The sequence below is a fragment of the Phyllobates terribilis genome, unplaced genomic scaffold, assembly GCF_046119375.1.
Source record: "Phyllobates terribilis strain yellow unplaced genomic scaffold, ASM4611937v1 Scaffold_5__5_contigs__length_657084704, whole genome shotgun sequence".
Lineage (NCBI taxonomy): Eukaryota > Metazoa > Chordata > Amphibia > Anura > Dendrobatidae > Phyllobates > Phyllobates terribilis.
In genome coordinates this window covers 38,389,901-38,405,468 of record NW_027362765.1, presented here as the reverse complement: position 1 = coordinate 38,405,468, position 15,568 = coordinate 38,389,901, and the positions used below count along the sequence as shown (strand labels likewise).

At 42.6% G+C, this 15,568-nt stretch overlaps 1 protein-coding gene across 1 annotated transcript in view; it reads left to right on the top strand.

Moving 5' to 3' along the window:
* The window catches only part of LOC141270669 (oocyte zinc finger protein XlCOF8.4-like), a 28,183-nt gene that overhangs the window by 9,610 nt on the left and 3,005 nt on the right, over positions 1–15,568 (top strand). The window contains exons 2-6 of the mRNA XM_073680765.1: positions 4,936–5,085; positions 5,215–5,394; positions 5,478–5,601; positions 5,685–5,782; positions 6,311–6,401. Of these exons, the coding sequence (XP_073536866.1) occupies positions 5,008–5,085; positions 5,215–5,394; positions 5,478–5,601; positions 5,685–5,782; positions 6,311–6,401 (571 nt within the window). The 5' untranslated portion in view covers positions 4,936–5,007. The remainder of the gene's footprint in view (positions 1–4,935; positions 5,086–5,214; positions 5,395–5,477; positions 5,602–5,684; positions 5,783–6,310; positions 6,402–15,568) is intronic.

The window sequence follows — 15,568 nt, the reverse complement described above, 5'->3', positions numbered from 1 at the left end:
TGAGTTAGGAGGTAAAAAGATTGCCTTTTTGGATGTTATAATATCAATTGATGAATCTGGCTCATTGAGATCATCTATCTTTAGAAAACCATCAGCAGCAAATAGCCTATTAAAATGGGATAGTTATCATCCGGTTCCTTTGAAACAAGGGATCCCTAAAGGCCAGTTCTTAAGATTAAGGAGAAATTGCTCCTCTACCTCTGACTATTTTCATAAGGCTAGGGACCTTAAGGACCGTTTTTCTGATCGGGACTATCAAACAAGGGTGATCAATAGAGCATTTAATCATGCCTTTAAACAGGATAGATCTAAATTACTGGTCTCTCACTCCAGGCCCGAACAGACCTCCCTTACTAGGCTAATTGGAACATATGATGATCAACATCCTAGGATTATGACAATCCTGAGAAAATATTGGGGTATCTTGAGGACAGATCCGGATGTTTCCAAATGGATTGCAGACTATCCCTCTGTCACCTTTAGGAGAGGCAGATCTGTCAAAGATCACCTAGTACATAGTCACTTTGTGCCCCCCAAGAAGGAGGGGACCTGGTTGGATAGGAGGTCTACTGGTACTTTTAGATGTGGACAGTGCACTTATTGTCGTTATGTCTCCATCTCAGATACATTTGTGAGCTCTGTAACTGGACGCACCTATAGGAACAAACATTTTGCTAATTGTAAAACAATAGGTGTCGTCTATGTATGTACGTGCACTTGCCCAAAAGACTATGTGGGAAAAACCAGAAGACAATTTAAAGTACCTATTGGTGAACACTTAGGTGACATCCGAAACAAGCGAGATACTCCTCTAGCGAAACACGTCAATACACACCATGGAGGTGATTTAAATTCTATTACATTTCGTTCTATTGAAGTGGTGAGTCCCTCAGTGCGACAGGTGGAATGGGATAAAAGAATTCTGCAGCGGGAGTCCAGATGGATTTTCTGGCTCGAATCTCTGAATCCCGGGGGTATTAATGAACAGTTAAGCTTTTCTAGCTTTGTATAGCCTTACTGTTGTTTCAATTAGCCTTACGGATAAAAATCCTGATCAGCCTTTATTATATATCTACAGATAGTCCCGGTGTGTGTATTCACCATACTGGTGGACTGTAATACTGGCTTAGTTACTCACACATAAGTGGATAATATGCTACCTATTCCCCCCCCCCTTTTCTTTGGGGATGGATGCACATCTTTTTAATTATGGTGGAATATTCAGCTCATCTTGTGATTTTCCGGGTCTATTGTTTTGTGGTAGTGATTGTCTCTTGCATGTTCCCGTTGAATTGAGAGTAGCGGTATCCTCCATGCAGATAGTGAAACGCAGTCTGCGTTCCACCTGGTGGTTCCAGGAAGTGACGTAAAAAGCAGGAGGATACGTACTTTGCTTACGCATTCTTCGTACGATCCCTTAGCTAATACCCTGGGCTACGCAATCGGAAATGACGTATTACGTTGGGACCGGAAGTGATGTTAAACACGGTGGTACGCTAGTTTCTTAAAGCTTGCGTCTCGTAGTCAGGGTAACGCTGGGATTGATCACAGGTGAAATTAATCTCGTGGCACATGGCATTCCACAGATATATAGGGATGAATCCCACCATTGAACATGCGGTTGGACTCCGGTATACAAGGAGCTATTATGCGGGCATCTATTATGGCTCATCTCCTCTAATATTTCTTGTCCCCTGATGAGCCCCACATTGAGGAGAGGGTGAAACGCGTAGGGACGAAGGGACTAATCCTAAGGAATAACTTTACTGCTGATGATTTTACACCAGTTTGAGGGACCTTGAAAATTTATGCCTGGAGTGCTGTTACTATTTTGGGGAGTTCTGAATTGTGGATTGACTATATTCAGTTATGTATATAAAAAAGGACATCTAATGGACACCACTCAAGGCACTGTGTGAATCTCAGATGGACTAGAGATTAAGATAAGTGTATTACTATTTCTTATTTGGTCTGACTAGTACACATTTTTACCTATTCCAGTGGGTTGGGACAAAGGGATTAATTATAACCTTATTTGCGGATGACTTTACACCAGTCTGAGGAATCTCATAATATTGATGTCTGGAATATTGCTATTATAGCTTTGGGAAATTTTGTATTGTGGATTGACTACATTAGTCATTGTACTAAAGGCCAACTAATTGATATCATTTATGGCATTGCTTGAATCCTAGTTTGATTGGGGATGAAAATATTCTTAATATTTTTTTCGGACTTGCTCTGACTGGTACACATGTCTATCTATTTATATTAGTGGGCTACTGTAAATCAAAAACCTTCTATTTGTGCAACTATATCTATTTTTGCCCACTCCCCACTGATATGGTATTGTTGTAATTTTTTATATTGAGCATGTCAATTATGACATGAATAGTCTACAATTCTTCCATTTATATGTATGTATGTGGCATCTTTTGACTGTGTAGGGATACCTAGGGAAAGGAGAGGGACAGCCTCCGAGGAGCGGGGACACCATCTGAACCTTAGGGTGAAAAACACTGCGCTGTTAGGTAGGGAGAGCAATCTTATTAGGTGCTATCCAGGGTAAGTTTGTCTGAATTAATTGCTAATTTCATATTATATTCTCCTTACATGGTATCCTGTTTTTGAGATACAGTGCCTACAAGTAGTATTCAACCCCCTGCAGATTTAGCTGGTTGACACATGCGGAATTAACTTGGCATTGTGACATTTGTACTGTAGATCAGCCTGGAAGTGGGAAATGCACTGCAGCAAATATTGTTTTTTTTTTTTTTTTTTTTTTTTTTAAAAGTTAATTCAGAGTGTCATTTATTATTCAACCCCTCAAACCACAAGAATTCTGTTTGGTCCCCCTAAAGTATTAAGAAGTAGTTCAGGCACCAAGAATAATGAGCTTCACATGTGTGGATTAAAGATCTCTTTTGCCAGCCTTTTCTGACTATTTAAGACCCTCCCCAAACTTGTGAACAGCACTCAGACATGGTCAACATGGGAAAGACAAAGGAGCATTCCAAGGCCATCATAGACAAGATCGTGGAGGGTCACAAGGCTGGCAAGGGGTACAAAACCCTTTCCAAGGAGTTGGGCCTACCTGTCTCCACTGTTGGGAGCATCATCCGTAAGTGGAAGGCTTATGGAACTACTGTTAGCCTTCCACGGCCTGGACAGCCTTTGAAAGTGTCCTCCCGTGCCGAGGCCAGGCTTGTCCGAAGAGTCAAGGCTAACCCAAGGACTACAAGGAAGGAGCTCCGGGAAGATCTCATGGCAGTGGGGACATTGGTTTCAGTCAATACCATAAGTAACGTACTCCACCGCAATGGTCTCCGTTCCAGACGAGCCCGTAAGGTACCTTTACTTTCAAAGCGTCATGTCAAGGCTCGTCTACAGTTTGCTCATGATCACTTGGAGGACTCTGAGACAGACTGGTTCAAGGTTCTACGGTCTGATGAGACCAAGATCGAGATCTTTGGTGCCAACCACACACGTGACGTTTGGAGACTGGATGGCACTGCATACGACCCCAAGAATACCATCCCTACAGTCAAGCATGGTGGTGGCAGCATCATGCTGTGGGGCTGTTTCTCAGCCAAGGGGCCTGGCCATCTGGTCCGCATCCATGGGAAGATGGATAGCACGGCCTACCTGGAGATTTTGGCCAAGAACCTCCGCTCCTCCATCAAGGATCTTAAGATGGGTCGTAATTTCATCTTCCAACAAGACAACGACCCAAAGCACACAGCCAAGAAAACCAAGGCCTGGTTCAAGAGGGAAAAAGTCAAGGTGTTGGAGTGGCCTAGTCAGTCTCCTGACCTTAACCCAATTGAAAACTTGTGGAAGGAGCTCAAGAATAAAGTCCACATGAGACACCCAAAGAACCTAGATAACTTGGAGAAGATCTGCATGGAGGAGTGGGCCAAGATAACTCCACAGACCTGTGCCGGCCTGATCAGGTCTTATAAAAGACGATTATTAGCTGTAATTGCAAACAAGGGTTATTCCACAAAATATTAAACATAGGGGTTGAATAATAATTGACCCACACTTTTATGTTTAAAATTTAATAAAATTCAACTGAGCAACATAACTTTTTGGTTTGTAAGATTTATGCTTCTGTTCATAAAACCTACTCTCGTTTGCAGTTTGAAGGCTCTAACTTATTTGCATCTTATCAAACCAGCTAAATCTGCAGGGGGTTGAATACTACTTGTAGGCACTGTATATGTGTAGTTTTTTTCTCACTTGTACTATAGAGTACACTTTTAAGGATAATTATTAAAAGTAAATTTTTATTGGGTATTTTTTCTGTCTATGGTTCTCTGGTAAATATATATACCCTATTACCAATTTAGTTTGGTGAATATTTTTCTGGTTTTTCATTAAAGTATGTCCTGGTCATGAAGGTGAAAACAGACTTGGGTGGCAAAAAGGTTAATGGGACCCTAAACATAACATTTATCAAACATGCCTCTCTCTGGCTATAAACCTGCAAACTAAAGGGCAGGTAGGATCCAGTATTAATTAAAAACAGCTTTAGGCTGATGGAGGAGTGCTCAGTCAGAAATTGAGACAGTCACAACCTCCAGTAGTAAACTACAAAAAACTGGCCAGCACCTCCGAACAGAATAAAGCAAGTGTGAACAGGTGCAAGGTGTCATAACTGTATAATATGCAAACAAGCGAATACAGCAGCCTTTGTGAGCCCTGGTCACATAATATCTCTACAGCCAGTCAGCAGCTCAACCAGTGACCAAAATATCCAATGAATGGGACAAGCTGACTGGCACCAATTCAACTAATGTTCCAGTGTACATGATCCAAGAATAAAACATCTACCAATTATATCTCCTCATCTATTCCCCTTATTATCTCCAGTATTTGTGTTATTACACAGGATTTTTTATGATGTTACATCATCATCTTCTTCCCATTCAGGTCCCTACAATATCGGATCCTCCCACTGGAGATCTTCTGTATAACAGCATTTTCCTGATTGACCCTACAAGGATGGATAGGGACAGGGACAAGATGGCGGAGAGGATATTACACCTCACCCTAGAGATCCTCTTCCGGATTACTGGAGAGGTGAGAGATTCTGATGACGTCACATTACATCATTCTTATCTATGGGAATAACAGATGGACAGAACTGGAGAGGTGAGGACTCTGGAAATGTCTGTAGTGAGATTTATTAATGTGTCTCTCCATAACCAGGATTACACAGTAGTGAAGAAGACCTCTAGCGAGCGCTGTCAAGCCCCTGTGTCTGAGGGATGGGGAAGACCCCTGAGCCCAATCACAGGGCCTCCACCTCACCCTCTGATACATGAGGACATCAATGACCAAAAGATCCTAGAACTCGCCTACAAGATGATTGAGCTGCTGACTGGAGAGGTGACATTGCTGGGAATTCTGGGACATTATACAGTAACGCTATGAACGGATCAGGTGGATGACGGTATCATTGTATGTGTCAGGTTCCTATAAGATGTCAGGATGTCACCGTCTATTTCTCCATGGAGGAGTGGGAGTATTTAGAAGGACACAAAGATCTGTACCAGGATGTCATGATGGAGGTTCCCCAGGCCCTCACATCACCAGGTAATAGACAGGACTAAATACACAAGGCCTATAATTATCTGTATGTAAAGAATTAATTCAGTCCCCGTATGTGTTTCCTCCAGTTCTATCCAGTAAGAGGACAACACCAGAGAGATGTCCCCGTCCTCTTCTTCCTCAGGACTGTCAGCAAAAAAATGTCAGTGTTCCTCAGGATCATCAGGTAGATGGAGAGAAGGTGTCAAGAGCAGGGCTGTGGAGTCGATAAGCCAAACCACCAACTCCTCAATTTCCCTGACTTCCGACTCCACGACTCTGACTCCACAGCACTGATTCACTACTGAGGATGTACATAAAGTGCAGCACAGATCTTAGCTAAAAGCTTAAATCCTTAGATCAGGAACAGAATAGAAATTTATAGGACATTTCATAACTTTCCCAAATTCTTATGAAAACATTTACAGCACATACTGCATTATACTACTGTACCAATTTATTATACATTTTAGGAGTCTGAGTCGGTCCATCTTATACCAATTCCAACTCCGACTCCACAACTCTGACTCCACAGCCCTGGCATCACTTCTCTCCTATGATGTGTAGACGGCTGTGAAGGTCTTGTGCTCAGTCTTATCCACCAGTATTATATGTTTTATTCTTGTGTAATGAGAACGGTGGAGATGGCAGGATTAGAGCTGATCATAGATGTGACTTCTCCATCTGTCGGTAACTTTTACAATATTTGTTTCAGGATGAAGATCTGACCCATATTAATACTACAGAGACATATGTGAGGGGTGATGAGCTGTGTAAAGAGGAGATTCCTACAGATAATCGTCCAGGTGAGTAGTAACCACTAAATGCAGAGAAGTCACAGATTCTTTTGGCTGTGGTTGCTTTATCTTCTGTGTAATCCAGCCATATTACAATCATGTTGTCACCATTCTCCTGCTAAACCAAAATTGTACCCATTAATTTGGACATTGGAAGTCCTTCAGTTGGAGTGACACCTGTTTCGGCCAGAGCTTACAGCCCGGAGAATCCACCGTACTACCTAGAGTTAGAAGATGCTGACCCTTACCTTCCCAGATCTCTAAACTGCAAATCCAAGTGACAGCGTGCGTAGAATGTGCTGACAACATAGAAAATCATGTGAAGAAAAATATAATCCTTATAGTGGACCTTGCTTTTATGACAAGACACCAGTCCAAGTCCTTTATATTTATATGTTCAAATATAAACAATAGACACACAAACACAAGAAATATAATTATCATTTTTTTTCTCCTTCCTTTTTCTATTTAAACGCTTCCCCGTCACCTCCCATTCAGAAGAGAGAAAAGAAGAGAAAACCCTTCAATCAATAATTCTTGCCCATATTTTCTAAACTCTTTGCTTCTACTTTTCCCAGCTATTAATTTATTTTGATGTGTAACTTGGCGCAAGCTGTTGTTAGAAAAATATATATTTTATAAGTTGTCCAGTCATTAAACATTTTTCCCCTTGCAGATAACAACGGTGAAGTAATTAGATCCTTAGTAGGACAATCCATCTAGACTGCTATAAAAAAAATGAAATGACAAAACAATATTCAGCCTCTCAGCAACAAATGTGATAACTGGTTCTCAAACGTCCCTAATTTCCCGGCAGTCCCAATACATATGAGATAGATCTGCCGCCTCTGAGTTACACATGAGATATTAAGAATATTTAATATATCCGATCTTCTGTATAAAAGCCGGGGACGGTGCAACCTGTGAATAGCCATAGACTAGAACATTCTCTCATATCACGTAGAGAAGAACATTAGCAGAATTTACAATTATTTCCCATTGTTTAAGATAAATCCAAGATCTGATCCCAGAATTTATTCTCCTCTGAAAGTCGATTAATCAAATGTTTTTATAGGGAACTAATTCTGACTTTACAGATTTCACTTGACAATAAATAATCCATGAAAGGATTTGTTCCCCCAAAACGAAAAGCCGAAAGACTGAATAGAACGTCTTATCTGCAGATAAGGAAAGAAATCTGAATCTTCTAATCCTACTTGTATAACAAATCCCTCTTTTAATATCTGTGACAATAATTATTATCTTTTTTATCCAAAGTTCGGCACTGTAAGAAATGAGGGAGATTAGTATTATCCCACAGTGGACATATAGAGGCCGGGCAGCCCCCCATATGAGAATTTATAAATTCCTCACAAAATGTAGTTATCAAAAGAAGACAATAATTAATACATAAAGATCTGATATTTTTTCCTTCAAGAGCCTGAAAGATATTTTCTCTGTTAAGAATTCTACAAATGTCCATTATATAAGAACTTGTACTGGAGTGATCCATGGTTGAGTCTGAGAGGCCAGAAAATAAAAGTTCTTCATTTTCTGTTCAAATTTTCAACAATTGCAAAAATAAAAAGTATTAATGTTTTAATTTTATAAATATATATAATTTGTTTTAATTTAGTAAAATATGATAAATAATTTTAAACAGTTTGATATTTCTATTTGTAAACACTAGGGGGAGCAGCTTCCGAAATTTGCCATGAAAACCTAGTGTGGTGCTAGCTCACATTACAACTGCAGTAAATGTGGGCGGGGTCTGCTTACGTGTGTGACATCACTTCCCTCCTCCCCTTCTGGGCGTTTCCAAAAGGATAAGAAAGGATGAAATTTAGGATCACAGTGTGGAAACATTTTGTTGGTGACTGCAAAGTGATACTGACAAGTAGACGGTGTCACCGAGGCCGGCAGCACTGATTCTGTTAACTGGGGTTAGATACGTGAAGTGTATCACGTGCTGCGATTAGATACAGGGCTCAGTATAGTGTTTTACATGATGGCATTAGATATTGGGCTCAGCGGAATGTATCACACAGGATGGGATTAGATACGCAGCGGATGGAGTGGATGGAGCAGGGGGGGGTCACACATTACACCACTGCTCCCACTTCTCAGGCAGCTTTGGTGTAATGTGTGACCCCTGTGCCATCCACTTCTATTGGAGCAGTGATGTAATGTGTGACACCCTCCGTCCATTTCTATGGGAGCAGTGGCGTAATATGTGACACCACTCTGTCGGCTTTTATGGGAGCAGTGGTGTAGTGTGTGACACCGAACCGTCCACTTCTACGAGAGTAGTGGTTAATGTGAGACATTGTTCAGTCCATTTCTATGGGAGCTGTGGTGCAATGTGTGACTCCATACAGAATAATGGGGCCCATATAGTGTTTTATACAGTATAATGGGCCCATATAGTGCTCCATACAGTATAATGGGCCCCACATAGTACGCCACAGTATAATGGCCCCACATAGTCCTCCATACAGTATAATGGCCCCAGATAGATAGATATCCTGCAGATAAATATTTTCACAAGTCCCCTACATATAATAAACTTGCACCCTTTAGTGCCTTTCATGTGGGACTAAAGGGTGTTTACAAAAAAGCTAAAGAGATGAACTGGAATATAAGTTGGTGTGCATGAAGTGTGTAAGCTCATGTTCACATTGGCCACTAGACAGACAAAACCCAAGCTAAAAACATAATAAGCAAATACCTTGCAGTAAATTAACCACAGTAGTGCATGAAAATAATATAAGGTGCTTGTTAATATCATTTTGATTAAAAAAATGTAAAAGCCATCATACCACGTCACAGTGACCCTATTCGAGATGGTTCTAACCTCTAATATTAAAATCTTACCATTTGTCTCTTTAGATTTTATTGTTTCAGTCTGATTGCACCCTGCATATAAAGGTTTGGCCTACCTTTTCTTTGACCTGGACATTACATTCTTGTGGTTCACCATGGCTGTGTGTCTACTAGCCGGGTCTCAGTCCTATTCAGCCCTTTTCTACATGTATGTCATTTGACAAATGGTAAGGTTTTAATGTTAGAAGTTAGGACCGTCCCAAATAGGTTCACCGTGACGTGGTGGGATGGTTTTTGCATTTTTTTAAATCAAAATTATGTTAACTAAGTACCCTTTATTATTTTCTTGCACGACTGCTGTTTATTTACTGCCGGGTATGTGCTTATTATGTTTTTTATCTTTGTTTTTGTCACTAAAGGGTGTTTTGCCTGGTTTAACCTAACAAATAATTTAAAAAAATGATGTGGGATCCCCCTATTTTTGATAACCAGCAAAGGTAAAGCAGACAGCTGGGGGCTGATATTATCTATCCAGTTAGGTTTTACCATAAGAGGAGGCCTTATTAAAGTGTGAACATAAATCCTCTAAAACTAAATTTTATTAAGCAATATTAAAAACACCAAAAAAAACCTCTTGTGATAGAGAGGATCTATTCCCTTCACAATACCGTGACTGATAAACATGATAAAAAAAACCAGCGTCCCTACGGGATTTGAATAAGCCCAATCAGGCACCGATAGTACATAATACACTTAACTAGCCCTGGTAAAAGCCTGATCAGTTCCTGCCTAATATGTGGGTTGGCACCCTATGACAACGATTTTGGCGCCCCCATTCCTCTGCGGCTGTCCCTACCTTACCATGTTCCGCCCTATGATGGTGAGCTAGACACAGAAAAAGGTGACTGCCTATTCTAGTACATTGTAGTTACTGCACTTAGGTAACACATAAATAGATTAGTCCATGCATAATAGTAGAACTTATCTCATAAATCTGGGAACTGCCTCGACGCGTTTCCCCTTCCCATCGGTTCATCAGGAGGCCAGATAATGAAGCGTCCAGAAAGAGAACATTGATGCTTGATTCAGTAGTGCATAATAGAGTGTGTCAGGCTAGGTGACTGATTGGGCTTATTTAAATCCCGTAGGGACACTGTTTTTTTTATCATTGTTTTTTTTTCCAGTCACGGTATTGTGACGGGAATAGATCCTCTCTATCACAAAAGTTTTTTTTTGGTGTTTTTAATATTGCTTAATAAAATTTAGTTTTAGAGGGCTGATATTATCAGCCTGGGAAGGTCCCTGGTCCTTCCCAGCCTAAAACTACCAGCCCGCAGCCGCCCCAGAAGTGGCGTTTTTCCCTGCTCTTCCCGATTGCCCTGGTGCGGTGGCAATCGGGGTAATGGTAGTTGGGGTTGATGTCAGCTGACATCTAGCTCTGAGGTTAGTAATGAAGAGATTGTCTATCAGAGACCGCTTTACTAAACCAGTAATATAAAAAAACAAACAATACAGACAGAAAAATAATTTATTTGAAAAAACACTCTTTCCACACTTTCCCTGGTTCACCAATTTTATAAAAAGAAAAGCCATGCAGGTCCGACGAAGTCCAGGGACTCCACCGTAGTCAATAAATGGAAACCTGAAGAACATAAAATGAGAGAAATAAAGACAAGACACTCTCCCTTGTTCACCAATTTATTAGAAAACAAAGTTTCCATGCAGGTCCGATGTAGTCTATGGTGTTCCCACGACGATCCCCAAATTTGACGTCATGAGGCTATGGAACCTCGTTTAGAGAAAGAATCTCCGTAGGCTGTAGCAGCAGCCACTCTGGGTCCCACTGACCTCCGAGAAACTCAGTGGCTATTATGAGCAGTGACGTCAGTAACTACACCGCTCATCGGAGTCGCCAAGTCACACTAGCCCCATATAGTGCCCCACAGTATAATGAGCCCCATATAGTGCTCCACAGTATAATGACCCTATATAGTGCTCCATAAAGTATAATGGCCCCACATAGTGCTCCATACAGTATAATGGGCCCCATATAGTGCTTTATACAGTGTAATGGGCCCATATAGTGCTCCATACTGTATAATGGGCTACACATAGTGCTCCACATTATAATAGCCCCACATATTGCTCCACAGTATAATGGCCCCATAAAGTGCTGCACATTATAATAGCCCCACATAGTGCTCCACAGTATAATGCACCCCACATGGTGCTCCATGTTATAATGTGCCCCACATAGTGCTCCATACAGTATAATGCCCCACATAGTGCTCCATATTATAATGTGCCCCACACAGTGCTCCATACAGTATAATGTGCCCCACATAGTGCTCCATACAGTATAATGGCCCCATAAAGTGCTGCACATTATAATAGCCCCACATATTGCTCCACAGTATAATGGCCCCATAAAGTGCTGCACATTATAGTAGCCCCACATAGTGCTCCACAGTATAATGCACTCCACATGGTGCTCCATGTTATAACGTGCCCCACATAGAGCTCCATACAGTATAATGCTTCACAGTATAATGCCCCACATAGTGATTCACAGTATAATGGCCCCACATAGTGCTCCATATTATAATGTGCCCCACATAGTCCCCCATACAGTATAATGTGCCCCACATAGTGCTCCATACAGTATAATGGCCCCACATAGTGTTCCATACAGTATAATGACCCCACATAGTGCTTCACAGTATAATGGCCTCATGTAGTGCTCCATACAGTGCAATGTGCCCACATAGTGCTCCATACAGTATAATGGCCCCACATAGTGTTCCATACAGTATAATGACCCCACATAGTGCTCACAGTATAATGGCCTCATGTAGTGCTCCATACAGTGCAATGTGCCCACATAGTGCTCCATACAGTGCAATGTGCCCACATAGTGCTCCATACAGTATAATGGCCACACATAGTACTCCATACAGTATAATGCCCCACATAGTGCTCCATACAGTATAATGGTCTCATGTAGTGCTCCATACAGTACAATATGCCCACATAGTGCTCCATGCAGTATAATGACCCCACATAGTGCTCCATACAGTATAATGGCCTCATGTAGTGCTCCATACGGTACAATGTGCCCACATAGTGCTCCATACAGTATAATGGCCCCACATAGTGTTCCATACAGTATGACCCCACATAGTGCTTCACAGTATAATGGCCTCATGTAGTGCTCCATACGGTGCAATGTGCCCACATAGTGCTCCATACAGTGCAATGTGCCCACATAATGCTCCATACAGTATAATGGCCCTACATAGTGTTCCATACAGTATAATGACCCCACATACTGCTCCATACAGTATAATGGGCCCCATATAGTGCTTTATACAGTGTAATGGGCCCATATAGTCCTCCATACAGTATAATGGCCCCACATATTGCTCCACAGTATAATGGCCCCATAAAGTGCTGCACATTATAATAGCCCCACATGGTGCTCCATGTTATAATGTGCCCCACATAGTGCTCCATACAGTATAATTCCCCACATAGTGCTCCATACAGTACAATATGCCCACATAGTGCTCCATACAGTATAATGACCCCACATAGTGCTCCATACAGTATAATGACCTCATGTAGTGCTCCATACGGTACAATGTGCCCACATAGTGCTCCATACAGTATAATGGCCCCACATAGTGTTCCATACAGTATAATGACCCCACATAGTGCTTCACAGTATAATGGCCTCATGTAGTGCTCCATACGGTACAATGTGCCCACATAGTGCTCCATACAGTATAATGGCCCCACATAGTGTTCCATACAGTATAATGACCCCACATAGTGCTCACAGTATAATGGCCTCATGTAGTGCTCCATACAGTACAATGTGCCCACATAGTGCTCCATACAGTATAATGGCCACACATAGTGTTCCATACAGTATAATGGCCTCATGTGGTGCTCCATACAGTACAATGTGCCCACATAGTGCTCCATACAGTATAATGACCCCACATAGTGCTCCATACAGTATAATGGCCTCATGTAGTGCTCCATACGGTACAATGTGCCCACATAGTGCTCCACACAGTATAATGGCCCCACATAGTGTTCCATACAGTATAATGACCCCACATAGTGCTCACAGTATAATGGCCTCATGTAGTGCTCCATACAGTACAATGTGCCCACATAGTGCTCCATACAGTATAATGGCCCCACATAGTGTTTCATACAGTATAATGGCCCCATATAATACTCCACATTATAATGTGCCCCCCTCCCATAATGCTCCACAATATAATGGCTCCATATAGCACTCCATACAGTAAAATGTGCCCCACATAGTGCTCCATACATTATAATGGGTCCCCCATAATGCTCCACAGTAAAATGGCCGCACATAGTGCTCCATACAGTATAATGGCCGCACATAGTGCTCCATACAGTATAATGTGCCCTACATAGTGATCCACAGTATAATGGTCCAATATAGTGCTCCACAGTATATTGTGCCCCACATAATGCTCCATACAGTATAATGGCCCCATGTAGTGCTCCACAGTATAATGGCCCCATGTAGTGCTCCACAGTATAATGGCCCCATGTAGTGCTCCACAGTATAATGGCCCCATGTAGTGCTCCACAGTATAATGGCCCCATGTAGTGCTCCACAGTATAATGGCCCCATGTAGTGCTCCACAGTATAATGGCCCCATGTAGTGCTCCACTGTATAATGGCCCCATGTAGTGATCCACAGTATAATGGCCCCATGTAGTGATCCACAGTATAATGGCCCCATGTAGTGATCCACAGTATAATGGCCCCATGTAGTGCTCCACAGTATAATGGCCCCATGTAGTGCTCCACAGTATAATGGCCCCATGTAGTGCTCCACAGTACAATGGCCCCATGTAGTGCTCCACAGTACAATGGCCCCATGTAGTGCTCCACAGTACAATGGCCCCATGTAGTGCTCCACAGTACAATGGCCCCATGTAGTGCTCCACAGTACAATGGCCCCATGTAGTGCTCCACAGTATAATGGCCCCATGTAGTGCTCCACAGTATAATGGCCCCATGTAGTGCTCCACAGTATAATGGCCCCATGTAGTGCTCCACAGTATAATGGCCCCATGTAGTGCTCCACAGTATAATGGCCCCATGTAGTGCTCCACAGTATAGTGGCCCCATGTAGTGCTCCACAGTATAGTGGCCCCATGTAGTGCTCCACAGTATAATGTGCCCCATGTAGTGCTCCACAGTATAATGTGCCCCATGTAGTGCTCCACAGTATAATGTGCCCCATGTAGTGCTCCACAGTATAATGTGCCCCATGTAGTGCTCCACAGTATAATGTGCCCCATGTAGTGCTCCACAGTATAATGTGCCCCATGTAGTGCTCCACAGTATAATGTGCCCCATGTAGTGCTCCACAGTATAATGTGCCCCATGTAGTGCTCCACAGTATAATGGCCCCATGTAGTGCTTCACAGTATAATGTGCCCTTATATAGTTCTCCACAGTATAATGTTCCCTATATGGGCGCAGCGGTATAATGTGTAACACCGCTCCGTCCTCTTCCATGGGTGAAGTGGTGTAACATGTGACCCCACTCCATCCACACTATGGGAGCAGTGGTGTAATGTGTGATACCGCTCCGTCCGCACTATTGGAGCAGTGGTGTAATGTGTGATACCGCTCCGTCCATTTCCATGGCCGCAGCAGTGTAATGTGTGACCCCACTTTTATGGGAGCAGTGGTGTAATGTGTGACATTGCTCTATCCACTTCCAGGGCAGCAGTGGACACTTTTTCGTCCCTTCTAGGGAAGCAGCGGTGAAATATATGACACTGCTCTGTCCAGTCCACTTCCATGGGAGCAGTGTTGTAATGTGTGACCCGCTCCATCCACTTTCATGGGAGCAGCGGTGTAATGTGTGACCCCCGCTCCATCCACTTCTATTGGAGCAGTAGTGTAATGTGTGACCCGCTCTCTACTTTTATGGAAGCAGTAATGTAATGTGTGACACTGCTCCATCCACTTCCATTAGCACAGCAGTGTAATGTGACACCACTCCATTCACTTCCAGGGAGTTGCGGTGTAATGTGTGACACCGCTCCATCCACTTCCATGGGAGCAGCGGTGTAAAGTGATAGGCATTATATACACCTCTCTGGGGTATCACGCATGATGGCATTAGATACCCTTCTCTGCACAGCCCGTCATCATCATCACCACCCTTCTCCGCACAGCCCGTCATCATCATCACCACCCTTCTCCGCACAGCCCGTCCTCATCATCACCCTCCTTCTCCGCACAGCCCCTCATCATCATCACCCCCTTTCTCCGCACAGTCTCT